Raw genomic sequence first — 16,797 nt, 5'->3', positions numbered from 1 at the left:
TAGTGTTTAGCGGTGTCCCAAAGTCATTTGTTTTCATGTTGCCATTTAAAAACAGCCCAAATCTCAAACCATTAGGCATGAGGGAAATTTCTCTCTTGGCTCTCCCAGTCTCTCCAGTGCTGCAAGGCACGTGGCCGGGCACGGGCGGGACCTGCCTGCTCATAAAGGTGTCCTGGGAAAGGACATCTACCAATAAACTGTATGTATCCTTGGCATCCATTTAAAATTACACTGATTTTAAAATGAGAGAATCTCCCACATATAAGGAATTGCTCAAAAATAAATAAATAAATAAATACACCGTTGGAAAAATTCAAAGGACCAAATTTAAAATGTGTTCAAAAAGCTGGACTACAGAATATTCTCTATGTTGATCTATTCTCTCTTGTGTAAAGCATGGCAAAAATCTTCAAGGAAAACAGCTTTAAAATGATGGGGAAACCAGAGGCCATTGAATGGAAACACTGTGCTGTGGGAAAACACGAATACGTTTTCCCAGGTTGCACTGCTGAGCTTTCTGTACCATTCCAGAATTTCAGATGTGTCATACATTCCCACGGGAAAAGAAACATTTTAAATATTGCATTAAACCAAAACAGCAACGGTAATAATAACGATACAAAATCAGAATCCGATGGCATAAACCTTCTTTTCCTAGAACCCTGTAACAATCCTGTTTTCAGAATTATTTCCCTACTAAATAATCTTTATAGTAAGAGAACACTTGGCACATTTGTGCCTAGGAAAGAAGATTGCAGGCTTCAATCCTAATTTTGTAAACCATCGTTAGTGGTTTATGATGTCCCAGGGTATATTACTATGTCCAGTTATGAGGTAATAAAAATAATGTTTTCTTCAGTTAAAAAAAAACAAATTACCTCCTTTCCCTACTCATGCCTAAATCAAACACCTGCTGAAAACAATAACAACATAATTCAAGGTGAGAAAGCAACAAAAGCTTCCTGATCATATATAAAAGACAAGGAATTTTAAGTGTGCTACAAGTGCTCTGCGGAGCTACGTGCGTATTGTGTTTGTGAATGGGAAAGGAAAAAGGAAGGGTCTTCAAGGAAAGTAGCCAAAGGAAACTGAAGCAAATGCAAAAAGCATTTCAAGGCTATATTTAGAAGAAGGCATTCTTCATACATTTGCCAAGCTATTCACGTCATTTCACACAGCAGGTTTTATCCAGCTTTATAAGTCTGAGAGAGCAGGAAAGAAAAAATCTGGATCAGTTGCCAGAAATGGAAATCTTGCATTTATGCAGAGGAATAAATATTTTAAGCATGTGAATTCAAGAGTACTTTCCAAAGGAGGGAGAGGAAAAAAAAGAATAAAAAGGAGGGGAGGGGGACTTAAAGCCTTCTACAGATATCACAGCAGTAACATGACATAGCCTCCAATGCTCTTTGTTGAGCTGGGTTTGCCAGCCATGGAAAAAACACTGAAAACACTGAAATGAGTGAATTTCACTAAGTCCAAGTCCTGCTCATGTCTGCATGCACAGGATCATCAATTACGTAAGCAATTACATATTTCTGCTTTGTAACGCATTAAGCAATAATCTAAGATTAATAAATACCAACCACAAGCTCAAATATGAAAACAGAAATGCTCAAGTTTCATAAGAATATGATGATTTTTAACTCACTTAACATGCAGCATGAAGTTCAGTGGCTTGCATAAAGAAGTGTCAAGCACACAAATAATGTCACTACCACGTGTAATGGAAATAGAAGAAAACAACACAGAGTTCCTCTTCGCGACCTGCTGAAGGGTAGGGATGGAAGCAATTGGAAATACAGGACTTTTTTTTTCTTTTCTTTTTTTTTTTTTTTTAACTTTAACTTATGTCAATTAATTCAATCGAAAGTTTTTACCTTCATTCCCTTCTCCAGGTGGCTGATAAAATGAAAGCCCCAAGGATATGATGGCTGCAATTTCCAAGATTATAAGAGTCACATCCTGCAGCGCTTCCCACACTAGCTGTATGAATGTTTTTGGCTTCTTTGGGGGTATGAAGTTTTTTCCAAAAATAAGCTTTCTTTTTTCTAGATCTGCAGCAGTGCCAGCTAACCCTGTAAATAAAAACAAACAAAAAGTAATTAAAATTGCAGAGAAATATACAGTAACTGCTTATATCTGTCTTTTTGTATATTATAGAATAAATTAAAATATATTTGAAGAATTTAAAAATAAATTACTTCATTAGCGATAAAACAAGCTTTACCATCCATGGCATATTAACAAACAGACAGATTAGCCACTTAAATTTTGCTTTTGCAAGATGATTTGTCACTACTTTCTGAAAAGGATGTTAATTAGTACCAATTCTTGTCAGTTTTAACCCTAAACAAGTCTGTGAATAGTAGGCTTACTTTACTAAGTCCTATACAGGTAGATAAAAGCATACATATGTGTATGCAATGACTTCTGAATATAATCATAAGGTCAAACTAAGTTATATTTGAGATGTTACATCTGGAATGAGGCTGAAATGGCTGTCGGCAGCATTCAGTAGTACCAGAAGCAGCAGCACATCTTTGTTCTGACCTCAGGTCAATGACCTCAAAGAAAAATTCAATAAGGCATGTCATGTTCTTCAAAGCAACTGCTCTCGGTGCATATGTACTGTCACATAATTGCTGGAATGAACTGCATCAATTTTTTTTCCCTTGAAGAGACAGCCACAGTGACAGTATGTTTGCATAAAGGGAAACAAGGTTTCCTCAGATCTGTATAGATGTTCGGATTTTTGCATGATGCCTCAAATTCTGGATACAGTGTAAGATACATGTGATTGTAGTTGTGCTGAGTAACCTTTCACTTAGGTGTTTTTTCCTGTTTTTTTAATTGTATTGAGTCTGTTCACGTCTAGCACTTTTTCTGTTAAAACAAACAAACAAACTACAAAATACAAATGTTAGTGCAGAAGAAGCATAAAGAACATCAACAGAGCAAGTGGTCACATGTATCTGTCAGACAATATTGATACCAGTTGGAACATTTACAGCCTGTAAGATTTGAATGTAATTAGCGATGTGAAATTAGTCATGCTTATTCACACTGAGCTGACACAATGAAAATAGGTGAACCCCAGAGGGCTACAAAGGTGCCTGCATGAGAGCAAGAACCATCCCACGCTGGAAGGATTCCCATCATCCCCCTCCTCATGCACTTCAGGGTAACTCCATCTCTCCTCTAAGAACCCTGACTCCTGTGGGTCCATGAGGAACAGGAAGCCCTGTTGCAAGGATCCCCAATTTGCCAAGCAGAAGCAGCGAGGATCCAAACATGCTAACAGCACTCAGCTCTGCATCTCCTCCATTCAGGATTGGTGCAGCCATTCCCAGTAGTGCAGCAGATGCATGGCAGTGAAATACTTGCTGGATGAAAGCACCCAGCACTAGCCTAATTGCCTAAAGCGATGCTGCTCTGAACGTATCAATCCTGCCATAATACAGCCAAAGACGTTGACTCACCTTTCACTTGAAGTATATAATTACAACTGCTGTGTAGCTCCTGGCTCTTGACTAACTCATCAAACTTTCATTTCACCTTCAGCTTCTCAGAAACACTATCCTCTCCCAGATAAAGGCATGCTGTAGTTATTATTACCTCACCCAATTTAATTTGCAGTACCTACTGCAGAGTGAGACTACAACAGACAGGTTCCAGCTGCTATAAAATGTGACCATCTCCATGATTCATACAATCACACACCAAACTTCTCAGCTCCTCCATGAGTTCTCATTCAGCTTCCAATGTGGGGTAAAGGCTCTGCCCCCATGAAATGTGAATTGCAGACAGTGAGTCATTTGCGTAGTTGCACTGTGAACCAGTGCAGACCACAGAAGTTAGGACAATGCACATGAGAGATCAGAAAGGCCACTCACTCCTGATGGGATTTGATGCAGTGACAAGCCTTTAGGAGGAACGAGACAAAGCCAGTTCAATCAGCTTCCAGAGGGCTGCAAAGCCCTTGAATACAAAACAGGCTTTTCATTAAAAATGGCACGCACAATTTTTGCTATTTCCCCAAAACGTATCCAGAATACAGCAATGACTTCATATGTTAAGGAGCAAATTCATTATCAACGTTGAGAGTGTAGCAATTTTGAACAGAAATGGTTGTATCATGCATCTACAAGCAGACATGCAAAACATGTCTGAAACGGAGAGACCTCAAACATATTGGAAAGCAGAAGAAAAAAGTGCCTGCAAAAGGATTATTTTCCACCATGGAACATATGTGCACAGCAGTGGGCCAGCTCCGGCAGGTGAGCACATGATTGGTTACTCAACAGCATGACAGGGATGGATGATGCAGCGCAGGAAATACTGGACGTATACTTGAACGATCTTAATTACATTTATCTAGATATGATGGATTCACCATTTCACAAAGCGTGCTTATATATGGCCTCCTGACATCAAAGTACATATATCCTGCCCTACAGTACTGATCTTAGCACACACAGAAGTGCTTTATAGGTACATACATTTCTTTGGAAAGGACTCCAAAGAAATCCAAGAGCTCATGCTCCTCTAACACAAAAACTGTTCACTGACCTTGACATTTAGATACTATAAGGTTGAGGACTAAATGGGGCCTAAAGCATCTATGTCCAATAGTATCTTCCAGATTATAGATTACGTAACCTACATTACATTACCTACTCTTTCTTCTTTAATTATAACATTTATTTTCCTGTAAATTATTTAGAAATGATGGAAAATGAAATTCAATGTTCAGTTCTAATCAAAAGGTTTCCATCCTCCTCAGGTCTGGCTATCACTCTAAAAGCCCTACTCAGCTTTCTTTTTTTTTTTTTTCCTCTGAATGCCAGAAACTGACAAATGCCTGTATTTATTGAGCAAGAGGAAAGGAGAGCGTGAAGTAACCTGAAGACCAGCGATAAAGCCACATCATAACTGTGCCAAGCATTACTGCAGAGATAAGGTCAGAAAGGGACTACAAAATACACAGAGCAATCCATGTTATACACAGAGATACAGCTAAGAGAGTTGGGAATCTAAGGCAAAGATGTTTGTTTTGCAAAAGCTTCCATTAGTTCTCAGTGCTGCTGTCAGCAGAAGGTACACAGGGGCACTCCTTATTTCTTCAAAGAATCTGTTTTGTTTTAATTAGAAACGTTATTTTACGTAGTCCTGAAGGTGTCTTAGACAAGGCAAACTTTGTGGCTTGAAGAGGACTGGAGGTCACTCAGGCTTTCTGTTGCACAGGCAGATCTGTAGGGCGCTGCTCCCAGTGAGCGCACACTGCCGAGCAGTACAGATGGTGGAAACGTCAGTTAGCACAGCAAGAGCTGCAAGTGGACATCTGTCCTCACCATTACTTTTAACGAGGAGATGGCGTTCCTGCTGCTAGATTTGCTTTTTCCTCCTCCCTTTATTACACATACTGACTTCATTATTGTTCTTGAATATTTTTTTCTTTTCCATTCGTCGCTTAATCTACGTATTGACTGCTGTGACAATAATGAAACAATAGCACAGATGAGAGCAATTGGAAATATCATTTCTATATGAGGAGACAAAACATTTCAGGAAGTGAGAAAGAATCAGTGGAGATTAGAAAATTTAATGGAGATATTGGTTCTACCTGACTTCAGAACTCATGCATTCCTGCATTCAGTGCTGTATTTGGTACAATGGTAAGTCACACACTGGCTGCTTATAAATGCATGTGTCCACATAAAGATAATTTTTTAAAAAATACTTTTTTATGTTGAGGCTACACAACACTTCTCTGCTTGGCCAAAGTGTTTTACAGTCATTATGCAGTTTTTGTATTAAATTTATCCACAAATAGGATGCATATATGTAGTAAATACTGTGAACACTGACTACTGATGCATTAAGCAATTGAATAATTTTACAAGGCTTGTTTCCAAAACTTTTCCCAGAAATTTGTCTGAAATTTGAGGAGAAGAAAAATGTGATTACATAGAAAATCTTTTCTATGATGTAGAGTATATTAATTTCTTCTTTCATCTAGCTCGCCTTTGTAACACAGATTTACTTATTATTTTAACTGTTGCTGTTTCAAAGGGAAAGAAAGATTAAAAACCTGGAGAAACAACAATTAATGCTTGTTTTTTTTTCAGTTCCTTATCTACAACTGCCAGTTACTGACACTGAATATAAAACCAGTTAATGCTTCCTGAAAAATTATATTTTTCCTGACAATCATCTCCACTGCAACCAAATGCAGCATCACAAACAGGATGATTTTGATGATGCAAAAACAGCAAAATCACGTTGCTACTGAAGCAACAATTCAGGAGAAAAAAAATACAAGGTAAAGCTTAAGAGAATGGTTAGAATGGTTCACATCCACTTAAACTATGGAATGAAGACCCACGTTAACAAAACCCAAACCAGAACTATTTGAACAGTGAAATCTACAGACAATTAAATACAACACACACAAATACCTCCTCTTCTAACACTGACCTCCCACGCTCCTCCCAGCCTACTCTCAAACTCCATTCTCAAATGGTGAGCATTTCCTAGCATAACAGTACCTCCACATTCACAGAAATTAAAAACTAAACAATTACCAAGGTGATACTTCACCTTAACTATCTTTGCCTTATTTTACCACTTCCATTTATGCCTCATTCAAGCCTGAAATCATCCCTGCCACTACTACTGCTACCTAACCCTTCTGTATAGCTAGCCCAGGTCCACTGACATCTATAGTTCTTACATAAGTGCTCTGAAATCCAGTAGGAATTAGAAATATTAGCTCACTTACTATTATTTTAATACAGAGAAGTCAAACTCACAATCTTATTCTACATTTTTTTCATGGGATTCTGTTTTCTGGCTTTGGGAGCAAATTTCTAGGTACTACTCTTCTTCTCTCTCTTGACAAATCTGGATGTGATGGCAGGCCTTCTTTTCTTCTGCTTCCATCAGTCTACAAAGTGCTATCTTCTGAGTGAAATCGCTCAGTAAAATTTAGATGAGTACCTAGTAACCAGCAGATTTAGCTTCAGAGATCTTCCTTCCCTTCTGGAGAGGGAACAACTCTCCCTGCCTAATAGAACAAGGCAAGGAACCACAGGCAGTGAACTATGATTATTGTTACTGTTTTGCTAAAGGCTAAGGAAGGTGTATTTTTTTTTTGTATGTATAATTATGTCACCAAGCTCAACATGAGGAGCTACGAGATATGGTTTAGTAGCTTGTGGTACTAATAGGAATGGGAGGGTGGTTGGACTAGATGATCTTGCAGGTCATTTCCAACCTTGCGATTCTGTGATTCTATGATGTAGTGCAACATCAGTTGTCTTAAACACTACAGTTTAATAGATCATTAAGTGTTCATGACACTGGTGTAAAGGGTTTCTAAGCAAAACAAACACCTGCTTTGGTACCAGGTATGCCAAAAGAACATACACTGATCACATTAGACCACCTACTTTACGAGCAATGGCAGGATATGTGTATATCTTTATACTACAAAGACATGAGACAAAGTGAACACATTCACACATATAATGGATTGCTCCATCTCCTCCGAGTTTTATCACATATCTTCCTTGAAAAATTCTTAGAATTTCAATGTACTGCATCTGATTAGTCCATCTTAAAACCAGTTAAAGCCAGTCTGTCAGTAGTATTGAAGGAAAACATTTACTGGTTCCAGCAAGCTGAATTTGAATTCCACCAGTGAATTTCACCTCAATGGATAATTGCTTTCTTTTAATCTCAAAACAACAAAGCTGACTGCAAAGCATAATTAATCTTATTACCTGCTTTCATTAATATCACCTGCTTATATTTGCTTACATAAGTTGTAAGAAATTTGTCTAGAATTTAAAAGCATTTGGAATCATAAACCATCCAGCATATGTCCTGTAAGCCTTACGCTGCTCATGCTGCTACTTTGATGACCCCAGCTGGCCATGCTGCCTGCAGGCCTTTACATGATTTAGAATCCCCTCGAGTCAAATGTCTTACAGTCAGAGCTGACCAGGCAGCACACAGAGAGGTGCACAGAGGTGACAGAACCATGAAATGAATTAAAGGTCCCTCCACCTCCTCAGTAACCATCTTCTTCTTCACATCTGACAGCAACAACCAGCCAAGTCAGCCTGTCTTGTCCTACAGAGTTCTCCAATGGCCACAGCTGCAGTGGGGGGATCACACCTCAGCATCAGTAAAGCTTCAAGCTGATAAAGGATTCTCCTAAACATATTTATCATTAGAGTTGCAATCAACAACTATCACTCTGAAGTCACACCTCTGAACCACACGTGGTGCTGTTGTTAGGCAGTGTTGGTTTCTTTTTTTTTAAATAAACTAAATGAAAAACTTAATGTTTTTACTTACATACTGATACCTCTAATGTAAATACATTAACAGATAAACAGAACAGATAAACAACAACTTGCCTTTCTACAATGAGTTTCTCTCTCTCATTCTCCTATGTAAAGAAATGGATAAATAAAGGTATCCCTACTTTACAAGGCAGAGAAAGGCTGCAGTTCTTGCCCCATACAATTTGGTGGCAGCTGAGGGCAGTAAATGCCCATCTCCAAGGATTTCTGATTTACAATCAGCTGCAAGATACCATGCAGTCTTTGCTATTGCCAGGAAACACTAAATACTCAGAGACAAGTTTAATTCATTTACCCCATCTATGCATTTTGGTTTTATTTCTCCTATTTTAATTTATTTTTCTCTTCTCTGAAGAAGCTATTAAACAGGAACAAATAATTTACCTACAATAACTGATACCAACAACACAGAAATTGTTTCCAACACTGACTGCAAATACCTAAAAAGCCACATATCTGCAAGCCATGCTACAATTTCATAATAATCTAAAAACCAGACTTACACGCAGGGCATTCCCATCAAGCCAACAGACAAGACACCATGTATTAAAGGCAAGATCTGAATCCTAACACATGGACAATATTTTTTGCCTTGCCTAAAATGACACCAAAAAAGTTCCTACCCAGGCTGATAAAATGTTCATTGAGAGTTACAGTCCAGTATAAAAGCACAGGAATTAATTAGGGTTTCTTATTTACTAAAGTAGTGGTATCAGTGGGAGTACAGATGTCAAGAAGGAAGAAAATTCCACTGGAACTAATTTCTTCAGCTCTTACTCCAGTCAATAATCATTACACCATTTACACGTCTCATTCTGTGCATCTCAGATATTCTTCTTTTGTTCTTTTGAGGTAATATCAGGGGCAACAAAAGCAATAAAGGCATTAATTTCAGTACTGCACAAGATGTGGTTATTTCAATGAAGCTGATAGAAAGTATAAGGGAAATACCATTCAAAAACAAACTTAAAATGCTGAGTTACGATTGTTCCAGATCACTTGAAAGCTTTTTCTTGCTCTCAGTATTTACATCGAGTATATCTTACAACAACTTAAAACAGCACTCACTGGCTATCCTATGGTATCACACTGAAAAAGCACTAACATGAATAAGGTAATTGCAGAGAAAAGCAACCATGTTAACTTAACAGAAGAGACCCAAGAGCTCAGCCAAGAAAAAGAGTAGCAAGTAAATGAGCCCATAAAAAAGACTAAGTTGAAAGCCTTCTGTAATTAACACACCTTCATAACCACTTACCATCACTCTCACTGGAGCTCTACAAAAAAATTCCCTTTTTTACTTCATGTGTATTGCTGACAGTAATCATGGGAACGACAGAAAGGGCAAAAAGTCCCTGAAATCAGTTGGTTATTCCAACATCTCCAACTGCCTGTGTGCCCAGGCCTATTTTTACAGTCAATAGCTAGTGACACTGCCTGGGCACTGCTGCTATTAAGTAACATCTCAGCAAAGAAATCCAGAATTACCATATCCACAAATTTCCCTTTTCCCAGCACCCTGACAGCTTCACGCTGTTCCATCGGGTCCTGACACTAATACCAGAGGGAAAGGCAAACAGTGACATAGCTTTACATGTGTTGTCATCACAACAACAGTATGGAAAAGAGGTTTTTTGTAGATGAGGCCAGGAACCTCTGCCAAATAACTTAAAATATGTTTAAATAAATAACACAGGAAAAAATCTTAAGTTCTGAAGAAAGAAGCACGTGTTGTTGTGATGTCTGTAAGGGAACAAAATAAAAACACCTAAAAAAAACCACTTTGTTAAGCTTCCACAGCATGATTCTCTCCCCTCCCACCCTTACTTTAAAAAAATAAACAAACCAGATAGCAGTGAGCTGTGTTTTTCTGAGGTGTTACCTCCAAGCGCTGCTACTTGGCAGCTCTTAACTTCATTGCTATCTTTGTCAGTGTCATCTGCTTTTCCTGTGAGCAGTGTCAGCTCGTCAGCTGCACAGCAACTGTACTTGCTTCAAGCTGTGCCTTTGCAAGAGGCAGAGCACTTGCTGTAGCTTATCTTAAGCTGCTGTGTATCTGAGACAGAATTCAAGGTACCTAAAAAGAGAACACTGAAGAAAAAGAGTCCTGTGATCTTTATACCATCTGCAAGCAATATTAAATTGCTTCTGCATGTGACAGTGATGTCACTTAAAATCACAATGCTCAACTTGTGAGAAGATGGTAAGAAAATAAGACGCATTTTGAGCATCCCAGTGCACTACTCCCATTGCCCAGGAGTCTTAGAATAGTTGGACCTTTGAAACCTCCATGAGCTCCCTGCTACTTACATAACACTGCACTGCATGCAGCATTGCCATCTCCATGCTCTCCAGAAACAAGTGGGACAAACGCTGAAGATCATCACCTACCTTTCCTCTAAGCACCACATAAATGTGAAGGAACAGTAAAAATGAAAGGAGCTGTAAAGTTTCATCCAGCACCTGAATATCTCACAACACAGATATATAGTCAACTTTAAAAGACACCGGGACTGGTATTTCAAAGCAAGTCCAAATAGCTCCCTATTGTTCCATTTTCTAAATGCATTAAGAAAAGATGTGAAGAGAAGCCTCAAGACCTTCCAGCCTACTGGTAATTAGTTAATTCAGCTCCTGGGTGAAAAGAGCAGCAGGGCAAGAGCATGGGGTCAGCAGAGTGATTTAGTTGGGCTGACGGTACTATCTCAACAAAATTGATGTTATTCCTTCAAAGTATTCTTAACTGTTTGCAAAGCATAATAAAAGGTGCTTATTTAATAGTGTGAGAAGTGACAGTTTTCTTGACTCTGACTTGTGAATGACTAGCAAATACAAATGGTGACCAAACCAATCTCAAAGCGTTGTGTGGGCTATGGCGTTATTTTATTCATGTATCCACATGCAATACCACTCCATTAGGAACACAACACCCACAGACTTTTCCTATTTTAGCGCATTAAAAAGCCCAAAGAATAGACTCTCTCAATATGAAGCATATGTTGTCAATCACCTTGATTATCGCTCAGTATAATTAACCTTACCTGAATGCAGTAATCACTAATGAAATTCTCCAGATTATTTTCAAGTACAAAGCAAATACTAAATTAAATTGTAAAGAAAGTACCTCAAGAAAGGAGCTCCTAGTCAACAGTTGCAGTATGAGCGTAAGACAGAACGAGTCAAGGACACCTGGTATTTTTGTGCAGAACAAACCAATGCTTTGCAAACCACTTTGGTATCAAATCTTAATAGAAATATTTGAGTCTTCACCAATGTTCGCTTCTAAATTTTCTCCACAGATGAATTGTGGAGGAATTGGTAAATCTCACTAACCTGCTTTCCACTATTTATTGAGTATATATACTGAGTATGTTTCTGAGGAAAACTGAGACGCTGACCTGCATCTTCGGGCTGGGGTGAAGTGGAAACCCTCCCTCACAACTGGAGGCACATCAGTTAACTACAGCATCTGAACAGGGTCAGCTCAGACCCTTGGGAATTCAAGGTAGCAGGGGCAAGCACCAGGACAAGGAGAAGCACGCAGCATGGGCACACTTTGGGAGATTTCTGAAAAAAGGCAACTCCGCACCCAGACCTCATTTTTCATTGATGAGAGAGGTGGGAAACATCTTAGAGATACAAAGGATTCTATGTGGAGTTTGGGAAATCCAAAAAAGCGCTGAAAATTGCTCAAGTATAAAGAAATAGAGAGGTTGTGGAGTCTCCTTCGCTGGAGATACTCAAAACCTGTCTGGATCTGATCCTGGACAATGTACTCTAGGTAACCCTGCTTGAAGCACAGGGACTGGACAAGATGATCCCAAGTGGTCCCCTTCCAACTTCAGCCATCTTGGGAAAGTTCAAGGAGACAGCAAAATTAAACGGATTTGAATTCAAATCTCTCAATTTTCTAGATCATAATATTTATGCATTTTTTATGTTAAGAATGATTTTTTCTATTTTGTCTTGGCTTGAAAAGTTGAAAACCTTGAGTGTTTTTTGGTAAGGACAATTCCAAGAGAACGTAATACAGCAATTCTTCTTCAAAGCTCTGGCAGAGGAGTGCTCACATTACAAATGCTTAGGAATTTGTTTTAGATACATAAGCAGAAATTTAAAAAATCAAATTGTATCGTAATAGAAGTATCAAATTTATACTAACAATAGCCTTGGGCAACTTCAGCAAGTAAACAAAAATAGCATTTCCTTATTACTGCCCAATAAACCCTACAGTTATTAATTAACCTGTACTAAATATTTGGAAGCTTAAGTTTTTATTTAATATGAAATCTCAAATTAGAAGTTGGCTATTCAATTTATGGCCTAACTTTCACTGCATACTGGTTTCCTATATTTACACTATGCTAGGTATTCGATTTTAATTCCAGCCCATTAATTCATTGCTTTGCTTAATCTAGCTCAACTGGGAAGGGTCCCTCTTAATCCAAAACAAAAACATCCATACAAAGAGTTAATCCATAGCGGTTAATCAGGAATAGATGTTCCAAAATAAATCCACAGGCTCAAGATAAGTAAATCCCTTAGACTGAGTTTAATTTGGACCACTTTCACCTCAGTTTCAAAGCTGATGCTAAAGACAAATACATCCCCATCCCACAACTACAGCAATACAGTTATTTGGAGCTGAAGCCATACATCATACAGCAGGAGAACACGGCAATTTTCTTTAGTAAATCAGACAAAAGTTTTTGCTCATAGAGAAACAAAAATAGTGAGGAATCAAGAAGTAACAAAAGGAGATTTCTTCTTGTATGAAAATTGGGCAGAATTCCAGGCACTACTGCGATTTAACACAGAGACATATATTTAGTTATTAGTTGCTTAAGGACTCCATTAAATCTCTTCTTACCTCCTGGAGGGTGTGCACACAACTACAGATGTGAGCATACAAGCAGAGCAACAGAAACGTGATTTTTTTCTTATGCACCAGCTATTGTATTAATGGAGTGGTCTCTCATAATTTGGAGTTTATCTTAAAAGACAAATGCAGTCTAGGGACTCATTATGTGCAGTCCATCTTAAGAGCATGAACAATCTTCATCTCTGGTCTAAAGGTTAAAGTGAAAGAGCAAAGGATCTCGAGGCCAGTTGTAGGAAACACATCTGATGGCAGCAGACACCAGTACAATTTGTCTGTACACACGTAAAATCTCTATTAGTTCAGTTAACAAGTAAAGCTCTGGGACTTTTGAGTTAATAACAGTCAGTACAAAACAGTACACAGATACTGGATAAGATGCAACTATCAAAATTACACTACAGATGATTTCTTTATTTGAAAGTACATTTTAGTTAAGAGCGTTCTCAAACACCCATTCACATGCCACTGAAGATGGAGAAAAGAAGAAATCCCAGGTAGGCTCACACCAAGAAAAGCAGCATTTAAAATGTTTATGGCCTAACTAGAGCTGTTAGTTTATCCCTTCCATAACTAACTGAAAACTGTATTTTAATTTTCATATGCTTCTCTTTAGGTACAAAAATTAGAACAAGCTTTTCTTTCCATAGCTCTTTACTTATGCTTATTTTTCTTCTATGGCTTCTGCCTCATGCAAAATGTTTTGTCCAAATTCATGGTAAGGTGGGATGGCCAAAAATTTATACAAATTGCTACCAACCATAGCAAAAATATTTGGGAAAATGGGCAATCTTCCAAAAACTGGGAACATTCCAGAAAAGCAGAATATGATTCAAAAGCACTTTGTCAACTGTGCAACCATTTTGTTTATAGCTGCAATGCAGCATTCTTTTCAGGTCTTTTCATCTCACTTAAAGGATAAAATGACCCAACTGCCTACTCTGTTCCATCATTATTCATTAATGAAGAGACTGGGCCTAGAGGATTGTCACTGCAGGATTAAAAAAAAGGTTCATTAATACATCCCTTAAGCGTGGCACACATTAACACAGAACAAGAGACAAAGACATGAAAATCAGAAACTTTCAAAGTCTGCTTTAGCAACCTTTAGAGAACATCATCAGTTTAAACGTTACTGGTAACAAACAATATTATAAAATTATGTTGATTAATATAGAAAGGGCAAACCCCTTGAAACGTTTTTCAGCGAGATGAACAGCAGGGCTAAGGATGCTTTCAGGCAGACATCTTGAGCATGCATTTATTTTCTACAGGTTATGTAAGTGGTGAGCAGAGATGAACCAAACGGTCAGGCTGAAGCATTCAGGACACTCAAAGGCAGACTGCACCCCTCCCTCTCTCTATTGCCCTAATTCTTCTATGCCTTCTGTTAAACTTATTTATATTTTTCCCTGTTTCTGTTTGCCTCCTATGTCCTTTCCTTTTCCTGAAGCTCATCTTGCACATTTTCCCTCTTCCCTTCATATACTTTTTCGCATTCCTTACTTTCCCCTTTGTTTTATCTCAAAGAAACCAATGCCTCTGATAAATATCAGGTAGCTCTTCCTTCTTCCCTCTCAGTTTCTACTGCTCACTACCTCCCTCTCTGAAACTTCTTACTTTTCTGACACTGCGTATCTTCTGGGCCACAGCTGTTCCTTAGCTCTACACAGCTGTATTTATTTATTCAAATGAGGAGCGTGAGTACCAAATACATAACATTTTTGAAGAGCAGTATGTTGCAATACTCATATGCTGTCAGAACTGATGCTTTCCTAGATGGCTCTGCAATACTATGTACATGTTCACTGCAGACTTAGGAATGACATTCAAGAAAAGCTCTTTTATGGAAACAAAACACTGCCCACTACGCAGGTCTCAGAAAATCTTAAGAAAAATATTCTATTTGTTTAATGATTACAGAAAATAGAATGCAACAAAAAAAATCAGAAGGAAGTCTATTACGTGAGACAATTAATACCAAGTACCAATATTACACTCCATATATGCTCTCAAGATTTTAGAACTTACTGGAAAAATGAGCAATTCTTGTTATTACGGAAACAGGTTACATAAAATAAGAAGACAACACTGATCTTTTAACTTCCTGAGCACTGTCTGTGTCAGTCTTTATCTGCAATTAAGCTTAGTGCATATGAAGTTCACCGGCTGACGAAGCTCAGAGGACTGATACAGCCTAGGACAGGTAACTCAAGCTCCCTCTACACTGACCTACCAAACTCTGACCTATTAGACCTGTCTGGTAAAAGTGAGAAGGGATTACAATTTCATTCAGATCTTGATATCTGAGCAATTCATTGACAAGAGTACCAATTATGTTCAATCCTGTCACCTTTCCCCCTACTTCTGGGCTGGACTGATTTGCCATGAAATGGTAATCTTGCATCATGCTGAATTTGATAAGAGTGACCTAAGATGAAACGTTCTGGGTCTTGAAAATGAGCCTTAATTCATCCAGTTTGTTAATTTATCATAATTCTAATGCTATAAAATCACTGGTTTAATCTATGTTTGGGTATCTACCACACTCTTGTTTACACACAGTCACAGTGATGTATGCAAAAACTAAGGCTGTTATCAATACCAATGAAAACATACATGATAATGCTTCACAGAGATTACTCATGCTTTTGTGCTCACCTGCATCAAAATGTCAGATCAGTGAAATATGTTTCCTCTGTCAATGTAAGGAGAACCTGGGTGACAACATTAACTGATGCAAAACCATCAGTCCGGTCCACCTACCATGCTTGTATCTTATCTGTACAAAGTTATTCAATAGCAATGTACATGAGCATGTTCTTTAAAAAAAAATACAGCAACTAAAGCACCTACACCTAACTGAAAACAATACAGACCAACCCTCCCTCCCCTTTTTCCCCTAACCCCCACCAAAGAAAAGGTGTATTTAGGTTAAATGTTGGACTACCCAGCTCCCTCGCTAGGACTTTGGAGCAGGGCTGATCAGAAGGTTCAGGACAGGCATGCTGCCCAGTGCTTGCTGCACACACCCTGCAGCTATGCATGCAGGGACCTCCCTTCCCCACCACAGCAGCGTGCCACATTTGCTAGGATGAAGATGAAGATGTCACAGCAAAAAGATGCAATTTTATATCTTATTTAAAGTCACTGTAAACATTATTTTGTGAGTGCCAATGCCAGGCTGACATGGTTACTAAGTCTCTACGTGAATCCCCCGACATTGCAAACTATACCTTTATGTTCTTTCCTCTGCTGTGATTTCACTGCTATGGTACGTTTTGTCTACGTGCTTTTTCTCCCTCTAAATCTGGCCTGCATCTGCTGTGCTTTATGTAATGCTGCTCTGTGCAAAGTCATAGGACCCAATTACAAAATTTCAGCAGGAAACTGCATCCAAAGACTTTGCTTTAACTGATTCGAAGAGATTCTGGTTTCTCTATCGAGGCCTCAGCTTCACAAAGTGGAATTCCTTGAGTCTGAAGACAGTCAAACTGGTCCTGATTCCCGGCATTATCAAGCTGCTGCCTTCAACACCCTTGA

The 16,797-nt window shown here is 38.5% G+C and overlaps 1 protein-coding gene across 3 annotated transcripts in view; it reads right to left on the bottom strand.

The window, feature by feature from the left end:
* Positions 1-16,797, bottom strand: part of ATP2B2 (ATPase plasma membrane Ca2+ transporting 2) — a gene marked incomplete at both ends in the record, with an annotated part of 161,046 nt that overhangs the window by 107,482 nt on the left and 36,767 nt on the right. For all 3 annotated transcript variants that reach the window (XM_079540127.1, XM_079540128.1, XM_079540129.1), the window contains one exon: positions 1,881-2,078. In XM_079540127.1, the coding sequence (XP_079396253.1) occupies positions 1,881-2,078 (198 nt within the window). The remainder of the gene's footprint in view (positions 1-1,880; positions 2,079-16,797) is intronic.

Source organism: Tetrao urogallus (assembly GCF_951394365.1).
Source record: "Tetrao urogallus genome assembly, chromosome: 10".
In the NCBI taxonomy this organism is placed as follows: Eukaryota; Metazoa; Chordata; class Aves; order Galliformes; family Phasianidae; genus Tetrao; species Tetrao urogallus.
Note: the sequence above shows the minus strand (reverse complement) of the source record. Positions and strands in the feature narration are given on the sequence as shown.